We start from the raw sequence: 21,514 nt of genomic DNA on the forward strand, positions 1-21,514 counted from the left end.
CATAGAAGATCAAATACAGAACAAAGAAAACGTGTTACTTTAGTTACGATGGTGTTGTGATGTGAGATTTTACATATATAACTAGATAAATATTTTGTATGTCTTTATTTGTAATTTAGGCAAAGCAATGTAATTTACTGTTTACCCACCCAACCTTTACGACTGAGTCTCTTTGAATTTTACGACAAAGTTGGGAAAGGATGTGCCTTAAACTGGTTTGGCGAGTGTTTTTTTGGTAAAGTCTTTCAACCCCCGCAAGAAACCCAGGTTATGTTAACATATGGTTTGGGGGTAGGTGTTAAGATGTTCTATTTCCCCCATTGATCTGAAGTATGGCTGTTTGGAATTGGCTTGGATCAGAAGCTTTTAAGTACCATGATGTCTTGTTGGCTCTAGGGGTTGGAGAGAACATCTATAAATGTACGTGCTTAACCTCACAATCTCTCTCTTGCTAAACTGTGATGATGAAGACAACACAATGAAGAGCACAGCTCAGCAGCCATATTGACCAGGTTTAAGGCCCCATCTGAAGAAAGCTGAGCACCAATGATGCCTTAACTAGAGACATTTAAGTAACTACAAGTCTGTGTGCCGCCTGAACTACATATCACCATTCAATCAGGTTGTATGGTTGCCAATATTCAAATGTACTTTGCATATTGTTATTATTTATGAATATTATCAATAATACATTATTTTATGTGTAACTTAACTCCTGCTTGTCTTTTTACTACATCTAAATGCCTGAGGTTATAGATATAGAAGGGAAGGTGGGGATAAGTTATATATAATAATACCTTATAAACAGTGGTAAGTCTGTGAGATTAGGCATTCTGACAAAGGCTTCATATTAATAATAAAATAGGGGAAAGTACAGCAATATATTACTCTACCAAGACAAAACAGATGGGATTTGAGAAACTAGTAAATTAAACGATTTTAAGATTAAGTTTATGATGTTCTGCTTTAATGACAAAATAAACTATGTGATTAAAGTGGAAAAATAGAGATTAAAGTTGCATTTCAAGCTTTTTTCTCACTGTGTGCCTATTTTTTTTTTCTCTGTACCCTAATAAGCTTTCATATGACACTCAGACAGTGGGCTACGACTCGCCTTTTCACGCCGACTTTGATATCTGACAACTTCTTTTTTATTTCGGGTACAGTGCGACTTTGTGAACTTGAACTCTACACTCTATGTCACTTGATCAACTTCCTTTTGTTGTTTATATCACTGTTTAAACCAACAAATAGTACATTTTTCTTTGCCTCCACTTTGTATTCGCTGAAATTCTTCTATTTTCCCTCGTGCTTTTGCCATTGCCTTTTCACAGAAGGCTGAGCGTAAGGGCAATTTATATTGATTTGCATATTACAAGTGGCGTAATTCTGGGAGGAGTTGGGGCGGGAGAGCAGACACGTGCACATGCGTTACTTTTCACGGTGACCGGGATTTATGGAGCAGAAGAACGTGGAAGTTGGTGAACGCACAGATTTATGCCTCTGGATTTTTTTTTTGTGTTAGCACATTTTCACTTTTGTCTGTACGCCATGTCATATTGTGAATCCAATGCACGACGTTATGCATGAAGCCCCTGAAAACTGCTGTCCACTGGTGGTCTCCATCCAGCCTGTTAGATGTTGAGAGGATCTGCAGGGAAGAATGGTGGAAAAATCCTCAAATTCAGGTGTGGAAAGTTGTCACATCATACTCAATAAAGACTCGAGGCCATGATGGCTGCCAAAGGGACTTCAAGTATGTACTGAGTAAAGGGTCTGATTACTTGTGTTGGTGGGATATTCAGGTTTTATTTTTAATTCATTTGTAAAAATGTATCAAATCCTGTTTTCACTTTGTCATTTGGAGTGTTGATTGTTGCTTGATGAGTAAGAAATGAATTGAAATTATTGTAGCACAAGGTTGTAACATAACAAAATGTGGAAAAAGTTAAAGGGTCTGAAGACTTTTTGAAGGCTCTGTATGTAGACATATCCAGATCCGAGCTTCTTTTTAAGAGTGTCTTTATATAAAGGTGAGAAAACATAACAAATGTCAGGCCACAATTACATTCTGTAAATAAACAAAAATGCAGTTTTCACATGTGGAAAAAGTAAGTCCAGCCCTCCACTGATCACAAGCTCAGTTACCTCAAATTAGAATCAGGTGCAGATGATGAGAACATCACAAGACAGGATCTCGTTTGAACCTGTCGTCTTATTTAAACCTCCGACACTTAAGTTGGTTTGCTCTTTGCTGTTATTGCAGTGTGTGTTATCACCATCAAAAGAGCTCACTGAGGCCTTCAAAAAGAAGGTTATAAATGCTCATGAGTTTAGTTCACTTGACACTTAAGAGAGTCAAGTCCAACAGACGGCTGTGGTGATTAATGTTCTGATCCTCTCTATCCCATAATGCACTGCTCTCACTACCCCCACACTTTCAGCTCATCAGTTACGCAGCACTCACACATCTTTCTGCTGTTTATACTTTCATTTCATAGTATGGCCTGAGATAATCAAAGAGAAATTATTTAAGTTCTGATGATCCATTAAAATAAAGCCTAAACTCACACAGTAAAAACTCCTCTCTGCTCTGAGGTTCAGGAGGCCACAGGACAAAAAGCGGAGCTTCCCAACCTGAAAATATAAAAGAGAAGAAGAGAAACTGTGAAGATGGAATTGTGTAATGTTAGTTGAATTCTTAAGCACGTATTATAAAGGCACTGCAGTTAAAATAAAACACAAAATGACAAACAGCTGAAACACAACGTATCACAGTGCAACGACAGTGCAGAAACAGCATGTAGGGTACAAACATACAAATGTATAAATATACAGTGCCCTCCATAATGTTTGGGACAAAGTCTCATGTTTATTTTGATTCCCCCCTCTGCTCCACAGTTTAAATTTGCAAATTAAACAATTCAGATGTGATTAAAGTGCACATTGAAGGCTTTCATTTGAGGTGATTTGCATGCATTTTGTAGAAGCGACAAAACTTCCTTAAGAAGAAAGAAGCAGAAAGAACACACTGGTGGGCCCAGTAATCACAAAGGGACTGGTAGGCCAAGCAAGACCTCCACTGCTGATGACAGAAGAATCCTCATTATGGTCAAAAAAATGCCCCAAACGCATGTCTGAATGATCAAAAACAATCATCAGGGGGCCAATGTGGATGTGTCAGAGACAACTATCAGCAGAAGACTTCATGAACAGTAATACAGAGGCCAAAGTGAAAGATGCAAACCACTAGCTGGCCTCAAAAACAGGATGGCCAGATTGCAGTTTGTGGAAAAGTACTTGAAAGAGTCTGTGGAATTCTGGAAGAAGGTCTTGTGGGCACACAAGATAAAGATGAACCTGCATCAGACCAATGACAAGAGCAAACTGTGGAGATGACAAGGAACTGCTCAAGAACTTAAGCAGACCACCTCATCTGTTAAAGATGGCGGTGCTGGAGGTGTTATGGCTTGGGCATGAATGGCTGGCTGCCACAGGTCCAGGCACACTTCTCTTCACTGATGATGGAGCTACTGACTGAAGTGGCACAATGAATTCTGAGGTGGATAGAAACATCTGGTCTGCTGAAGTTCCGGTAAATGCCTCCAAACTCACTGGACGGTGCTTCATCCTACAACAAGATAATGATCTAAACACACTGCTGAGGAAACAAAGGAGTCTAACAAAGCTAAAAATGGAAACTTCTTCAATACCCAAGCCAGTCATCCAATTTAAATCCAATTGAGCAGGTCTTCCATGTACTGAAGAGAAAACTTAAGGTGACAAGCCCCCCTGAAACAAGCAGGAGCTAAAAATGACTGATTAGGTCTTTGGCAGAGCATCATCAGAGAAGATCCTCAGAACCTGCTGATGTCTATGAGTCGCAGACTTGAAGCAGTCATTGTATGTAAGGGATAAGCGACAAAGTACAAATGTGACAGCTCTAATAGACCTGCCATTCTTGTGTCCAAACATTATGGTGCCCTGAAATAGGTGGACCATGTAGAAAAAATGTTGTCGTTTCTACATGGTGGGACCAAAATGTATGCAAATTCGGTTAAATGAAAGTCTGCATTGTGCACCTACATCACATCTGAGTTGTTTGATTTGTCACTTTAAACACTTTAAACTGTGGAACACAGGGGGATATCAAAGAAAAATGTGTCTTTGTTCCTAACATTATGGAGGACAGTGTATATAATAAACCATCCTTGAGATTTCAAAGGCTGTTTAAATATATATTAAAAAGCAGGCCTTCTTCAAGCGTCTCACCATCCAATGTCCTCTAATTGTCACACTAGTCCTTCTAAATAGGACAATAAGAGGACATTGAGTGGTCTTTCAAAACAACAGGACCAGACACTGTACCTGAGGGAGTCAATGTCATGATGTCCCACTCGCTGATCATCTCCACACTCTTCTTCAGACATGAGAGCTCCTTTCTCAGGTCGTCAAAAGAGAAATCAGCAGTGACGGCGAAGCTGAGTGAATCTTCATCAGCAAGAAGGACACAGTGAGATGAGAAAGTCTGCACCAGAAGAGAAGAGAGGAGATGAGATTTCAAGGAGGACGAACAAAAAGAAACATTTGTTAGAAGATCTTTAATGGATCACCTTATCCTGGATGATACCGCTATAATCCAACACGCTTTAAGTGATGTACTGTATTTGATTCAGAATGCAACACAAGCACAAACTGACCACGGACCCCTTCCTGTGATATTGACAGATTAAATATGGTAAATAAATTAATATAAAAAAGACCTAGTGAGACAGGGAGTGGAGAGCAAAATGTAATAAAAATTATATACATGTCACAAAAGTAAATGACAACAATTGGATCCGTAACCCCTCACTCTCAACATATACAGTATACAAATAACATGTTCGAAATAATGTGACACAACAGACAACACGCAACATAAAGTTTTGTCCCTTCTGATGTGAAGTGGTGGTCTTTTTCTCAGTCTCAGTATCTAGACTTGCTGTCCCACAGTTAAAAGATTGTATACAGCGCATCCAATCTCGATTCTCGAAACTGTCCTGTTCATTTCTTGATGTATCAGCTCAGGCATTAAAAATTCTTGTTTAAAATCTTGTTTTAAAATCCATGTTTGAAAATTCTATGAGAGTGCCACCTCCAAAATGAAAGGGGTCTCAGTACCCGAGTGAGACAATCTTCTCCCTGGTCTTATATTGTCTGTGACTGTTTAATCCAGCATAAACTTTGCTTTTTATTTTGCTCCTTCTTTCTTTTCATTTTGTGCTCCTTATTTAACTGTAGGTTGGCATCTATCACCACGACCACCTCCCAGAAATCATCACAACTGACCGCACCACATAAAGGTCTTGAATATTGCAGTCTGCCCAAATTGCCTGTCTTATTCCTTCCCATTTTTATATGTGCCCTGGACAGTCCCATATAGGATGACATAACAGGGAGACAGAAGACAAACCAGTAAAGTACAAGATGTGTCAGCGCTACACGTGTAATGGGCAGTCAACTAGGATTGAAATGTGGAGATCACCTCTCAGTCATGTATTGGTTTTAATGACACTGTATTTCAGAGTACTGGGACACAAGATATCATCAACATGACTTTCAATAAGCTTTTCATGCAGGACTCCATGAGAGCCGAGTCATGATAATGTAGAGGTACTGAGGGGACAGCGGGCAAATGGGTGAAGAACTGAGTTGACACAGAAAGCAAGACATTGGGCTTTTCAGAGTTCTGAGATGAAATTAATTCAATTAAATAAAACAGTTATACATGTAGCGAGAAAGCTCTTCAGCATAATTACACAATGGAAGGTCTGCACTAGAAAGTGTAACTTATGATGAATACTTGTGCACCTTTGTGTGCTCATCACCAACCTCAAATAGACAGAGTAGAGAAGGCTAGTAAGAAGTGGAGTTATAAAGCACCTGTAATGTGTGAAGTATGAATCAAGAAGAGAATCTCCATAACCTGTAGAATACACTTGGGAGTCCACATCAGAGATATTGTATGTGGTGCTGGTCTCCATATTAGAGAAATGATGTAACAGCACAAGAGAAAATCCAGAGAAGAGAGATGAGACTGAACCGTTGGGTTTGAACAATTTGAATAAATAGGAAGTGACCTGACAGAGGTGTTTACAAATTTAAAGGGAGTTTATGGTATCTTTTTTCAGGTGGTATCTGTTAAAATAAAAGTAGCTGAGCGTACATTTCATACACATTTAGTTCCTCCCACAGACAAGTGTAGATACATGGAATAAGTGCAAATGGAAGCAGAAACTCAGAGACCTTTATGCATTTTGACAATATTAGGTGACTATGAACAGACATTCTGTGTGGGGCTGAATGATCTGTTCTTGATAATTGTAATAACTCTTTTGAATTTCTTTTTAAATGTTCTCAGGTCCCACACACCCCAGTGTGCTCAAATTACCTGTGAAGTGTTGCTCTCACCTGCATGAAGTGGACGTGGTCCTTGGTGTCTGAAAGCTCCATCAGCTCAGCATCTTTCTTCTTCAGCTCCTCAGTCTCCCTCTCTAATTGTTCTATGACTCCTTCAGCCTTCTCTATTTGTTCCTTCTCTTGTTCTCTGATCCTCTCAGCCGGTGTCTCATGGGCTTCTTCAAAGCACTGGATCAGATCAGTGAAGCGCTTCAAATTTTCCTTATCGATTAAAGAAAAACATTGAATTGAGTCACCTAATAAGAATTGCCAGTCATGAGACACTTTTGTTGGTATTTGATGTGAAATGGAGATATTACACATGAGTGTGTTGTGGTTGGTCAGGAAATTCTGATTTAATGTAATTTCATTAACTATTTGTTTATTTTTTTGTCCCCCATCTTTTCTCAGTTTTCAAACTCATGATTGTGAGCTTTCATTTCCCAGGTTGATGTATTTCTAGTTCATTTACTAACATCTTGTTACTACTGATAACTCTGCAATTGCTGCTATGGCTTATATTTGCATGGGTCACCCAGGTGTTGAAGAGGGGCCAGGGCCCTTGCCCGGCCGGGACACCTCCCCTCTGAAAGGACCGGGGGAGGGAGCGTATCCAGAGCATTACCTCCACCGAGGCACTAGGTGGCATCCCCCCTGGGGTGCAGTGGTGCCTCAGACTCCTGCAGGGCTCCATGGGAGCTGGAGTTTGATACAGCCCAGTTGGGATCTGTGGGTGCCGCCAGGGGGGCGCTGCAGGTGCTACGAAGCCCTTATGGGCCGCTCTTCCGCCACACCCAGAAGTGCTGCCAGAATTGGAACAATGAGCACCTGGGGCACTTCTGGGTGCCTTATAAAAGGAGCCAACAGACACTACTCTGAGAGCCAGAGTCGGGTGGGAGAAGGTGAAGCTTGTCTGGAGGAATGGAGGAGGAAAAGAGAAAGAGAAAAAGAAAGAAGAAGAGTTGTATTGCGCTTGTGGGAAACAGGGGAAGGCATTTCCCATGAGGGAAAAATAAAAAAATGTGTGTGCCTTGAACTTGTGTCCCACGCCTGTCTATGTCAGGTTTGGGCGGCGGTGTACCCCCTGGTGGTCCACAAGGGTTAGTGTGTATTCCAAAGTGGCATAAGCCAAGCCACTGGCTAGGGGTAGTGACAGGTGGGCTACAGTCTGATGCAAGTGTAAGGTAACAGGTGCTTGCTGTCTAGGGTCATCAACCCCAAAGCTAGAGATGTCCACCTGTTTTCAAGATCTTGTATACCTGGTTGGTGACTCTAAAAATCCTGAGATATTAGGCAGGACACCCTAAAGGTTGAACTCCAAACCATTTCCAAGAAAAAGGAAAGTAGTTATAATTGGTATTCAATTATTAGAGGAATTTGATGAAGGTTTGCTCCATATATCTGATATGGTGTGTTGCCTTCATGGCCAGCAGTTGATACTGTCAATGTTATCTACGTGTCACTGAACAAATGACATAGCTAAGGTCAGAGTGCCAGACCTGCTGGACAAACTTAAAGAGTAAAGAGCAAAGTCGAGGAGCAGAACTTAGAAAATGATCATCTCAAAAGTTCTACCTGTGCCAACTGCCAGTTGAGGTCAGACTGAAGAAATCAGAAGGCTTAATGCATACCTGAAATCTTGAGATGGGATAAAGTAGCCCAGGATGGTTTACATTTGAACCAGAGAGGTACTAGCTTAAATTAAACATGCATCACAGGTGCATTAATGGAAACAATTCGTGAAGACATGATTGAGCAACAAATGTCAAGAAAAGGAGTGTTAGTGAGCGGTAAGCATGGGTCTCGACAAGTTTCAATAATTTAGCGTCACACTATCTGAATCTGTAATGAAATAACAAGAAACACTGTTGACTGTGAAATACCATATAGGATAAAATAAAATGTCTTTTCTGCTTCTTCCTTATAATGCCCCTACCCTCCCAATTACCAGTGAAGCTCTGTTTGCTCTTCTAGTTTTAGTTTATTTCTTATTTCTTTAATATGAAATGTTGTCTTAATTCCACTCACCTTCATCTGCTTCACCACCTTCCTCGTCTCCATCAGTGTCTTCTCTTTCTCCTCAAGACTCCTCTTGATTTTACTCACTGTCGCCCCCAGCTGTCTCTGTTTGGACACACAAGTGTGGTCTTATCAGAATTCACTTTTCACATTTTGAGTTCTTGTTCTGTTTCTGAGTCCTGACATTTTTACCACACATTTGTTTTACATTTCATGACACAACTTATCTTTTTTTCACACTTGTCTTCATATTGACACAGTAGGTGACACAGATTTGTCTCAAAAAATATCAATAGTAGCACAAGATAAACAGAAAGGCTTAATTTACCAGTTAGATTGAAGATGGAATTTGAGTTTGAAGAGTGCGACAAATGAATGAAAGAGTTTGAAGGCACACTGGTGTCCAAGTCAGTTCTTGAGATGTAGACGATAATGGATTTCAGAAGTTCACAAACACCAAAAATACTGGACTGTGTAGGTGAAGAAATGCCTGAAAGCCCAGGAGGACTTGGACACGTAATGGCAGTAATGATAAGACCTACAACATCAGTTGATAACCCAAGTCAGACTTGTGAGAACGTCGTGATGTTGTTCCTCATTTTTCTGTGTCAGTGAAGATAAGTGAAACACTAAGACATTAGTGTTTGTCATGAGTTCAGTAAGAAGGTCAATTTAATGAAATACTCCATCCTAAATGATATTTTTGTTATATGTTACTCACTGCACATGTTGTGTACTGATGATTGAGAAACATTTTTGATCTCATGTTTTCATGGAAAAATTTTTTTTAAAAATGAATATAACAACACCCATAAGAAAAACATCTCACAACATATAAAACACAAGCAGCTTTTGCTAAAATATTGTTAAATAGACACTTGCAAAAAATGGGTGCACATCATAAACAGGAGATGCATTCACATGACTTTGAGCATTTACACTGAAGACATGACTCTTGACCAATAAATGAGTGGGAGACAAAGTAAGATAAGGACATCCTGTTGAACTACACTTTGTCAAATCAAGCAGACTTTATGACGAGCTGTCAAGAATGTCTTTAGAGTTAGGCTGACATTTATTCACATTGTCTTGAATTAATTCAGTAGCCTGAGCCTCAGTAGGAAGTCCTTTAGGGTTCCTCAATATCTCAGAGTGAAAACTGCATTTTATATCTTTTGAGATAATCACACAAAGTGACCAGGTTTAGTTTGGTATGCCAGAGACTTCATGGAGTAGAGCAGGCATGTCAAACTCACTACCATTGGTGGGCCGCTTTGACTGCCATGTTATATTCATTGGTTATATAGGAGTCTTACAGTGTGAGATTTATTTCTTTTGTCCCGACACTTGGCATCTCTTGTTAGTAACCAGTTCGTCAAAATCAGGCTTGAAATCTTGTGCAGCTGCAACTTTTATGGGGGATGAAAGGTGTTCGACAGTAAGTCTTGAGCGATGTGGGGTTTTGGTAGCTTTCATTAGCAAAAACAATTGCTCACAAATGTAAGTGCTTCCGAACATAGACAGTACTCTCGATGCCAACTTACGGATCTGCACATACGAGGGTGGCAGGTAAGCATACAAACCTGGCACACCAACTTCGTTGTATTTTGCCTTCAGAATGGAATCTGACTGCAGTTCAGTCAACTCCATTTGGATATTCTCAGGTGCATTCTCAACGTTGTAAGAGTATGATGACGTGAACAGCGCAATGCCCTGTTTGTGTGAACTGAAATCACGAAAATGCTCACTGAATGCATTGCTCAGTAATTCAAGTTGGAAAACGAATCCTCCAAAAATCAAATTTTACTTTACTAAGTTTACTTCAAAGTTTATATTGTAAAATAAACCGATATGCAAAAAGCCACCTGACCTACAATCATCTCAAAATAATAAATAAACTCAAAATCACAAAAATATGTTAATAAACAACTCACCAACTTCTCGCGTCCACTTCAGATCTTCAGCTGTAGTCTGCACTAACTGTTCGTTACAATACTAGCACAAAATTACATGAAACTAGAGCAAAAAAACATGAAAATATGTGAGCTATTACTACTCGTGATGGTCAGTTCTGCCCAGTGGCCAGTCTCGGCAGGCCAGCCAGTAGTGTAGCTTTAGCTGGGGTGGCTCTAGGCTCGTGGTGGCCCCTTCGCCCGCCAATGTCAATATGGTATCTTATGCACGGCGGATGGCCACATCCGTTGCGGACACTGCATTGCCACCTCGTGCTCATGACACACGTCTATATGCGCGTGTCTGTAACTTGAAAACCAAGTGGCGGCCCATGATATTCTCATTACGGCAGAACGTTATAATACTACATATAGCTTACTGCTCCGACTCAAGCGACATTAGTAAATACAGCGTACTAATTAACAAGAAACACAATGTTTTTCGGCCACATTGCCGTCAGCTGTGTCGTTATTTTCTCTTTCTGTTTTATATTCAATATATATTGGCGTGGCAGCCCTGTGCAAGTGCATAGTTTGCATATGCCTAAGGCCACCCCAGCTGCCCACTGCTGCAGCCTAGCACTTCAGTTGTGACGTTGCGGCTCATTAACTTTGGTCAAGGCTCGTGGCTACACTAGCTGATGACGTTTCCAGTACCGTAATGTCATGGGAAAACGCGCTATTGTCAGAAGGCAGAAGTAAGAAAAGTCAATAAGTAACACCAAAGATGCAGAATGATTCAATCACAAATGATAGTAATAATTTTGTACAAGTTCAGTGCTAACTAGGATCTGTCATGCGGGCCGCACAGATTTCTGTTGCGGGCTGCATGCGGCCCGGGGGCCGCGTGTTTAACATGCCTGGAGTAGAGAACGCTCTTATTCAATTGACTTTTATGAAATTCACCCATCAGGTTTAATGCACATGACAATGATGAATATGGATCTGATATCATTAACATAAAAAAATGTTGTTTGTTTTCCAAGCCTTTCCCTGTTAATGTCTTTTATCTCTGACTGCTCCCAAAGGTGGATAGTCAGGGGCTCAAATGTGATCATAAGAACATCACAGATTAGAGATTAGATCTGAGATCTTTATTGTCAGGTACTCTGTGACAATCGATGTGAGGGGTGGGGAGCAGGAAAGTATGTAAGGAAATAATATACAATAAGATGATGAAGCTTAAATAAATACAATAAATACATAAGAGTAGCAGAAGATAAATAAATATGGACACAAAATGGGGCCTGGGGGTGGACGCTCTCCCTGAAGCAGGTGGACAAAGTGTTGACCCTCCACTCCCATCTGGTTCCGCATTTCAAACTGAAAAAGTCAAAATAAATTTTATTAACAAAAACTAAGAGTTCTCGACAACAGTATAGTAACTGAATCCACATGCAGGCATGGAGACCAAACCCAAATGTGCACAATAAACTCCACAGATATCCTCATTCAACTCAGTCAAGAGTTTACTTCACATCCAAAGATAACAGAACTTGTGAAAACTCAGATAATGAAAATATATTAAAATAAAAAAGCTACCAAAGAGTAAATCCAGTGTAGAGATCTCTGTTTCACCTTGCAGCTGAGACACCAAACTATGAACAGATTGGCTCAGTTTATGGCTGAAGTGAATAAATTGAAGAGTCTACACAAGTCACCTTTCACTTTCCCTGACTGTGGTTCAGACATGACATGATGCTAGACTATTTATCATCAAATAATCCAAACACACGTTCTGCAAAAAAACAGACACCTGTCCATCCATCCATCCATCCATCCATCCATCCATCCATCCATCCATCCATCCATCCATCCATCTGTTCATGTATCCATTTTCTTATTTTCACAGATTGTTGGCAGTCACTTACAGCTCCTCTGTGTGTGTGTGTGTGTGTGTGTGTGTGTGTGAGTGTGTGGCTATGCTGTGAACTGATACAAGTCTAGTTTAGTGTTCTTAATGACTTTATGAGGAGACCCATTAAACATTTAAAGCCTTTTTCTTCACACTGGTCATTCATTTTTAGTTATGGCAAACCCAACAACCAGAATACATCCACAGGCTTTACCCCAACTAGCAAGTTGCAGTCAGTAGTTTTTAGGGTCAAAGTTCAAAGGTGTACCCATGGTTTGGTGGTTGTTTTTGACTTCAGGTGGAGGTGATGCTTTGTCCTGATTTCTTCAGAATCCACGGAGGGCTTCATGTGGAAGAACATTCAACGTGCTTTGTCCAGATACTCTTCTCTCTCTTGGCATCTTCCCCTTGTGACTGTGGGCTGTAGTGCAGTTTACAGTCATGGAGGTTTCAGACACTGGTCCTCATTTGGTACCATAATAATTATGACAGGCTGGTAACCTGTGATCACTTGACTCTTTTCTTTATTGTATGGTCTCCTTCTTATGCTCCTTGCTTTCCCTTAGCAAGGCTGGAATGAACGTGGCACCCAAGTCCAATTCCATTACAGGGTTTTTTTTAGCTCTGTTATATCCTGGCACTACATTATCCTTTGGAGTAAAAGAGATCCCTCCAGCCTTTGTTACAGCCATGCCTGAGACAATCGGGACCCTGTTATAGGGCAGAAGCAGTGAACAAGCAGAAATCAGAGTTCAAGGGTTTGGAATGGTTTGTTTGTAGAATAGGAAGTGGACCTGCTGCTGTGGGTTTCTTGGGTGCATGTAACGCGAAACTTTTTACTGGCAATTGATGCAAAGCTTTGTCCATTAAGGTTGCCAGCAGATTGAGTTTTGGATCCATGTTCAATCACCAAATGATAAACAATGCCATACTGAGACATTCCTGGGTGTTTGTTTTGTCTTGGTAAAGTAATATATTGCTCTACATTCCCCTTTGTATTATTAAGATGTAGCCTCTGTCAGAACACCTCAAATCCTACAGACTTACCACTGTTTATAAAGTATTATTGTATATAACTTATCCCCACCTTCCCTTCTATATCTATAACCTCAGGCAATTAGGTATAGTAAAAGACAAGCAGGAGTTAAGTTACACATAAAACAATGTATTATTGGTAAAATTCATAAATAATAATAATATGCAAAGTACATTTGAATATTGGCAACCATACAACCTGATAAATGGTGATGTGTAGTTTCAGGCGGCACACAGACTTGTTTGTTACTTAAAATGTCTCTAGTTAAGGCATCATTGGTGCTCAGCTTACTTCAGAACAGGCTGTATGTCTGTTCCAATATGGCTGCCGAGCTGTGTTGTTCTTGTCAGTTCATGGTGAAAGATCCTTCTTCATCAGATGTTAGTAAGAGAGAGAGAATGTGGTTGAGCAAGAAGATTTATAAATTCTCTGTCCAACCCCTAGAGCCAATAGGGCGTCATGGTACTGAAAGGCTTCTGATACAAGCCAATTCCAAACAGCCATACTTAAGACCAATGGGGGAATAGAACATCTTAACACCTGCCACTCCCCAAGACCATATGTTAGGCAGCTTGGCTTTCTTGCAGGGGAATGAAAGACTTTAGCAGAGAAACACTCGCCGAACTGATTTAAGGCACATCCTCCCCCGACTCTGTCGTAAAATTCAGAGAGACCCATTCCTAAGGGGCGGGGGGGGGGGGGGGGGGGATAAACATGAATGCTTCTCACTAATGTAACACTAAATTACATTGCTTTGCCTAAATTACAAATAAAGACATAAAAAATATTTATCAAGTTATATGCAAAATCTTACATCACATTTGAAGGACAGGCCTGGTGAGAGAACTGACACCTGAGCTGGAGTTAAGTGTCGGCAAATGACAGCCTTGCAGTGGCAGCTTAAATAAAAACGTTTGTGCCAAAGCAGGCAATTTCAGTCTGTCCTACCTATGGATGTCTGTCATCTCCGAGACTGAGTTATGTAAAAGAATCTAAATATAATAGGCAGCATAAACAGACCAAGAATTATAATCAGATTCCTACTGGGTCACCATATTAGTGACCTGCTTCATAATAAATTGAAAAATATAACACTAGTTCATACATTTCATTGATTTGTAAGATGCTGTTTGTTAAAAATTTTCTCACTTATAAATAAAGCTGTTTATTGAGAACACAGCGACATCAATGTCCCCTTTCTAAGAACTGGAGGAGCCAGTTTGACGCTATTCCTTTCTTGAAAAAGCACCAAATAGTTTTACTCCATCCATCCATCCATCCATCCATCCATTGTCTTCCGCTTATCCGAGGTCGGGTCGCGGGGGCAGCAGCTTGAGCAGAGATGCCCAGACTTCCCTCTCCCCGGCCACTTCTTCTAGCTCTTCCGGGAGAATCCCGAGGCGTTCCCAGGCCAGCCGGGAGACATAGTCCCTCCAGCGTGTCCTGGGTCTTCCCCGGGGCCTCCTCCCGGTTAGATGTGCCCGGAACACCTCACCAGGGAGGCATCCAGGAGGCATCCTGATCAGATGCCCGAGCCACCTCATCTGACTCCTCTCGATGCGGAGGAGCAGCGGCTCTACTCTGAGCCCCTCCCTGATGACTGAGCTTCTCACCCTATCTTTAAGGGAAAGCCCAGACACCCTGCGGAGGAAACTCATTTCAGCCGCTTGTATTCGCGATCTCGTTCTTTCTGTCACTACCTATAGCTCATGACCATAGGTGAGGGTAGGAACATAGATCAACTGGTAAATTGAGAGCTTCGCCTTGCAGCTCAGCTCCTTTTTCACCACGACAGACCGATGCAGAGCCCGCATTACTGCGGATGCTGCACCGATCCGCCTGTCGATCTCACGCTCCATTCTTCCCTCACTCGTGAACAAGACCCCGAGATACTTGAACTCCTCCACTTGGGGCAGGATCTCGCTACCAACCCTGAGAGGGCACTCCACCCTTTTCCAGCTGAGGACCATGGTCTCGGATTTGGAGGTGCTGATTCTCATCCCAGCCGCTTCACACTCGGCTGCGAACTGATCCAGAGAGAGCTGAAGATCACAGCCTGATGAAGCAAACAGGACAACATCATCTGCAAAAAGCAGTAACCCAATCCTGAGCCCACCAAACCGGACCCCCTCAACGCCCTGGCTGCGCCTAGAAATTCTGTCCATAAAAGTTATGAACAGAATCGGTGACAAAGGGCAGCCCTGGCGGAGTCCAACTCTCACTGGAAACGGGTTCGACTTACTGCCGGCAATGCGGACCAGGCTCTGGCACCGATCGTACAGGGACCGAACAGCCCTTATCAGGGGGGCCGGTACCCCATACTCTCGGAGTATCCCCCACAGGATTCCCCGAGGGACACGGTCGAATGCCTTTTCCAAGTCCACAAAACACATGTAGACTGGTTGGGCAAACTCCCATGCACCCTCCAGGACCCTGCTAAGGGTATAGAGCTGGTCCACTGTTCCGCGACCAGGACGAAAACCACACTGTTCCTCCTGAATCCGAGGCTCGACTATCCGATGGACCCTCCTCTCCAGGACCCCCGAATAGACTTTTCCAGGGAGGCTGAGGAGTGTGATCCCTCTGTAGTTGGAACACACCTCCGGTCCCCTTTCTTAAAGAGGGGGACCACCACCCCGGTCTGCCAATCCAGAGGCACTGTCCCTGATGTCCATGCGATGTTGCAGAGGCGTGTCAACCAAGACAGTCCTACAACATCCAGAGCCTTGAGGAACTCCGGGCGTATCTCATCCACTCCCGGGGCCCTGCCACCAAGGAGTTTTTTGACCACCTCAGTGACCTCAGTCCCAGAGATGGGGGAGCCCACCTCTGAGTCCCCAGGCTCTGCTTCCTCATTGGAAGGCATGTTAATGGGATTGAGGAGGTCTTCGAAGTACTCCCCCCACCGACCCACAACGTCCCGAGTCGAGGTCAGCAGCACACCATCCCCACCATATACAGTGTTGACACTGCACTGCTTCCCCTTCCTGAGACACCGGATGGTGGACCAGAATCTCCTCGAAGCCGTCCGAAAGTCGTTCTCCATGGCCTCCCCAAACTCCTCCCACGCCCGAGTTTTTGCCTCAGCAACCACCAAAGCCGCATTCCACTTGGCCTGCCGGTACCTATCAGCTGCCTCCAGGGTCCCACAGGACAAAAAGGTCCTGTAGGACTCCTTCTTCAGCTTGACGGCATCCTTCACCGCCGGTGTCCACCAACGGGTTCGGGGATTGCCGCCACGACAGGCACCGACCACCTTACGGCCACAGCTCCGGTCAGCTGCCTCAACAATAGAGGCACGGAACATGGCCCATTCGGACTCAATGTCCCCCACCTCCCTCGGGATGTGGTCGAAGTTCTGCCGGAGGTGGGAGTTGAAGCTACTTCTGACAGGGGGCTCTGCCAGACGTTCCCAGCAGACCCTCACAACACGTTTGGGCCTACCACACCTGACCGGCAACCTCCCCCACCATCGAAGCCAACTCACCACCAGGTGGTGATCAGTTGACAGCTCCGCCCCTCTCTTCACCCGAGTGTCCAAGACATGTGGCCGCAAGTCCGACGACACGACCACAAAGTCGATCATCGAACTGAGGCCTAGGGTGTCCTGGTGCCAAGTGCACATATGAACACCCCTATGCTTGAACATGGTGTACGTTATGGACAATCCGTGACGAGCACAGAAGTCCAATAACAAAACACCGCTCGGGTTCAGATCGGGGGGGGCCATTCCTCCCAATCACGCCCTTCCAGGTCTCACTGTCATTGCCCACGTGAGCATTGAAGTCTCCCAGCAGAATGAGGGAGTCCCCAGAAGGTATGCCCTCTAGCACCCCCTCCAGGGACTCCAAAAAGGGTGGGTACTCCGAACTGCTGTTCGGTGCATACGCACAAACAACAGTTAGGACCTGTCCCCCCACCCGAAGGCGAAGGGAGGCTACCCTCTCGTCCACCGGGGTAAACCCCAATGTACAGGCTCCAAGTTGGGGGGCAATAAGTATACCCACACCTGCTCGGCGCCTCTCACCGGGGGCAACTCCAGAGTGGTACAGAGTCCAGCCACTCTCAAGGAGATTGGTTCCAGAGTCCAAGCTGTGCGTCGAGGTGAGTCCGACTATATCTAGCCGGAACCTCTCAACTTCGCGCACAAGCTCAGGCTCCTTCCCCTTCAGAGAGGTGACATTCCATGTCCCAAGAGCCAGCTTCTGTAGCCGAGGATCGGACCGCCAAGGTCCCCACCTTCGGCCACCACCCAACTTACACTGCACCCAACCTCCTTGGCCCCTCCCATAGGTGGTGAGCCCATGGGATGGGCTGTCCTTTATAAATCATGAAATGTTACTCAGTGAAGGTGAAATCATATCCTTTGAGGTGCTCATATTAGATATTAAACAGAATCAGGTAGAATTACAGCACTAATAAACAGTCCTCCTGCCCCAAAGTCATTGCGTATTTTCTAGTTCTTTCGGCTGCGGATCCTCTTCTTCTGCGGATCATCTTTCTGTCCTCGTCATCTTGTTCTGTTACACCCATCACCTGCATGTCCTCTCTCACCACATCCATAAACCTTCTCTGAGGCCTTCCTCTTTTCCTCTTGCCTGGCAACTCTATCCTTAACATCCTTCTCTCAATATACCCAGCATCTCTCCTCTGCACATGTCCAAACCAACGCAATCTCACCTGTCTGACTTTGTCTCCCAACCATCCAACTTGAGATGACCCTCTAATGTCCTCATTTCTAATCCTGTCCATCCTCGTCACACCCAGCATCTTAGCATCTTTAACTCTGCCACCTCCAGCTCTGTCTCCTGCTTTCTGGTCAGGCCACCGTCTCCAACCCATATAACATAGCTGTTCTCACTAATAATAATAATAATAATAATAATAATAATAATAATACATTTTATTTATATAGCACCTTTCCCATACTCAAGGCACTTCACAGAGTTTAAGAAAGAAGGGCAGGGTATACAGTATATACCATTGTACAAACCAGATAAATTAATAAAGAAGACTAAGACGATTGAGAGGAAAAAAAAATGTCCTGTAGACCTTCCCTTTCACTCTTTCTGATACCTGTCTGTCACAAATCACTCCTGACACTCTTCTCCACCCATTCCACCCTGCCTGCACTCTCTTTTTCACCTCTCTTCCACAATCCCCTTTACTCTGTACTGTTGATCCCAAGAATTTAAACTCATCCACCTTCGCCAACTGTACTCCGTGCATCCTCACCATTCCACTGACCTCCCTCTCATTCACACACATGTATTCTGTCTTGTTCCTACTGACCTTCATTCCTCTCCTCTCTAGAGCAGATCTCCACCTCTCCAGGGTCTCCTCAATCTGCTCCCTACTATCACTACAGATCACAATGTCATCAGCAAACATCACAGTCCACAGGGACTCCTGTCTAATCTCGTCTGTCAACCTGTCCATCACCACTGCAAATAAGAAAGGACTCAGAGCCGATCCCTGATGTAATCCCACCTCTGCCACTCCTACCGCAGACCTCACCACTGTCACACTTCCCTCGTACATATTCTGTACAACTCTTACGTACTTCGCTCCCACTCCCGACTTCCTCATGCAATACCACAGCTCCTCTCAAGTCACCCTGTCATCTGCTTTCTCCAGGTCCAGAAAGACGCAATGCAACTCCTTCTGGCCTTCTCTAAACTTCTCCACCAACACCCTCAGAGCAAACATCGCATCTGTGGTGCTCTTTCCTGGCATGAAACCATCCTGCTGCTCACTAATCATCACCTCACTTCTTAACCGAGCTTCCACTACTCTTTCCCATAACTTCATGCTGTGGCTCATCAATTTTATCCCCCTGTAGTTACTACAGTCCTGGATATCCTCCTTATTCTTAAATATCGGCACCAGTATACTTCTTCTCCACATCCTCAGGCATCCTCTTGCTTTCCAAGATTCCATTAAACAATCTGGTTTAAAACTACTCTGCCATCTCTCCTAAACACCTCCATGCTTCCACAGGTATGTCATCTGGACCAATGGCCTTTCCATTTTTTATCCTCTTCATAGCTGTCCTTACTTCCTCCTTGCTAATCCGTTACCCTTCCTGATTCACTATCTCCACATCATCCAACCTCTTCTCTCTCTCGTTCTCTTCATTCATCAGACTCTCAAAGTACTCTTTCCATCTGCTCAACACACTCTCCTCACTTGTGAGTATGTTTCCATCTTTATCCTTTATCACCCTAGCCTGCTGCACATCTTTCCCAGCTCGGTCCCTCTGTCTAGTCCACTGGTCCTTTTCTCCCTCTTTAGTGTCCAACCTCTCATACAACTTATCACACGCCTTTTCTTTAGCCGTCGCCACCTCTCTCTTCACCTTGCGCCTTATCTCCTTGTACTCTTGTCTACTTTCTGCATCTCTCTGACTATCCCACTTCTTCTTCACCATCTTCTTCCTCTGTATATTCTCCTGTACTTCCCCATTCCACCACCAGGTTTCCTTTTCCTCCTTCCTCTGTCCAGATGTCACGCCAAGCACCCTTCTTGCTGTCACCCTTACTACATCTGCTGTAGTTGCCAAGTTCCACCATTTGATCTTTGGCTCTGCCCTCACTCTCTTCCTCTTCTTGATTTCCAATGTCATCCTACAGACCACCATCCTATGCTGCTTAACTACACTTTCCCCTGCCACCACTTTGCAGTTTTCAATCTCCTTCAGATTGACTCTTCTGCATAGGATGTCATCTACCTGTGTGCATCTTCCTCCACTCTTGTATGTCACCCTATGTTCCTCCCTCTTCTTAAAATACGTATTCACCACAGTGAAGTCCATCCTTTTCACAAAATCCACTATTCTCTGACCTTCTTCATTCCTCTCCTTTACACCATACCTACCCATCACCTCCTCATCTCCTCTGTTCCCTTCACCAACATGCCCAAGGAAATCTGCTCCAATCACCACTTTCTGTCCCTTGCGTACACTGTTCATCACTTTATCCAATTCTCTCCAAAAATCTTCTTTCTCCTTCATTGCATACCAACTTGCAGTGCATATGCACTAACAATATTCATCATCACAACTCCAGTTTCCAGCTTCATAATCATCACTCTGCCTGACACTCTTTTCACCTCCAGAACACTCTTGGCATACTGCTCCTTCAGAATAACTCCTACTCCATTTCTCCTCTTATCCACATCATCATAGAACAATTTGAATTCACCTCTGATCCACCTGGCCTTACTCCCCTTCCATTTAGTCTCTTCACACACACTATATCAACCTTGCTTCTCTCCATCATATCGGCTAACTCTCTCCCCTTACCAGTCATACTGCCAGCATTCAAAGTTCCTACCCTCAGTTCCATTCTCTTTACCTTCCTCCTCTCCTTCTGCCTATGGACATGTCTCCCCCCTGTCCTTCTCCTTCTTCTTCTTCAGCCAACAGTAGCCTAATTTCCGCCAGCACCCTGTTGACTAACAGTACTGGTGGCGGTCTTTGTTAAGCCGGGGTTCGACCGATCCGGTATGGAAATTTGTATTGTTGTCCGCATATTGATTTGGCAAAATTTTACACCGGATGCCCTTCCTGATGTAACCCTCCCCATCTATCCAGGCTTAGGACCAGCACGAAGAAACACACTGGTTTGTGCATCCCCTGTAACTGAATTTAACAGCCTTTTCTCTCTCCTCACAATATACGATGATTGTGTGGTAGTGAAGGGTGATTTTAATATTGACAATATAAATAATATTAATATTGGTGTTAAAGCAGTACATCTCTCAGTCGTGCTTTAGGTGGAATTACCACTCAAGGTGTTGATCTTCAAAATGTCCTTACTGTTGCACTAAACTAGTTGATCAGTATTCACTAATTAATTGTATGATTACTATTTTAATCAAAATTAAAGAATTTATACAGCATTGCTACATTGAAACTTTTTAGCTGAATATGTTGCAAGAATCTTAGACTTAGTTCTAGAGTACATGATAGATTGGTTGACGTGTCTCTTAAAAAGCCCTGAGATTCCAGAATGCAAACTCAAATTCTTTAAAAATGCAGAACCAAGTCAAAGGCCAGCAAGCAGCTAAACACGCATACCCTGCCTGTGGCGGGGCATTGCGTTATGTTTTGGGTGACATTGTGTGGTGATGTACTGAGCTTCCACCAGCCAACTGCAGCTTCATCTTGTTATGAACTCCTCATTAGAGTCAGAATGTTAGATATTTCCA

The 21,514-nt window shown here is 43.4% G+C and overlaps 3 protein-coding genes and 1 long non-coding RNA gene across 4 annotated transcripts in view; 2 read left to right on the forward strand and 2 right to left on the reverse strand.

The window, feature by feature from the left end:
• LOC114643553 (protein NLRC5-like) overlaps positions 1-21,514 on the forward strand; it is a 5,922,889-nt gene that overhangs the window by 3,109,193 nt on the left and 2,792,182 nt on the right. The gene's annotated exons all lie outside the window — the stretch shown is intronic.
• Positions 1-21,514, forward strand: part of LOC114642560 (NACHT, LRR and PYD domains-containing protein 3-like) — a 691,964-nt gene that overhangs the window by 281,287 nt on the left and 389,163 nt on the right. The window lies entirely within an intron of this gene.
• The window catches only part of LOC114643566 (uncharacterized), an 89,328-nt gene that overhangs the window by 37,034 nt on the left and 30,780 nt on the right, over positions 1-21,514 (reverse strand). The window lies entirely within an intron of this gene.
• LOC114643565 (tripartite motif-containing protein 16-like protein) overlaps positions 1-21,514 on the reverse strand; it is a 28,196-nt gene that overhangs the window by 5,710 nt on the left and 972 nt on the right. The window contains exons 2-5 of the mRNA XM_028792130.2: positions 8,470-8,565; positions 6,454-6,663; positions 4,369-4,528; positions 2,572-2,637 (exon numbers count right to left, since the gene is read on the reverse strand). Coding sequence (XP_028647963.1) covers positions 2,572-2,637; positions 4,369-4,528; positions 6,454-6,663; positions 8,470-8,565 — 532 coding nt within the window. The remainder of the gene's footprint in view (positions 1-2,571; positions 2,638-4,368; positions 4,529-6,453; positions 6,664-8,469; positions 8,566-21,514) is intronic.

Source organism: Erpetoichthys calabaricus, chromosome 4 (genome assembly GCF_900747795.2).
Source record: "Erpetoichthys calabaricus chromosome 4, fErpCal1.3, whole genome shotgun sequence".
Taxonomy (NCBI): domain Eukaryota; kingdom Metazoa; phylum Chordata; class Cladistia; order Polypteriformes; family Polypteridae; genus Erpetoichthys; species Erpetoichthys calabaricus.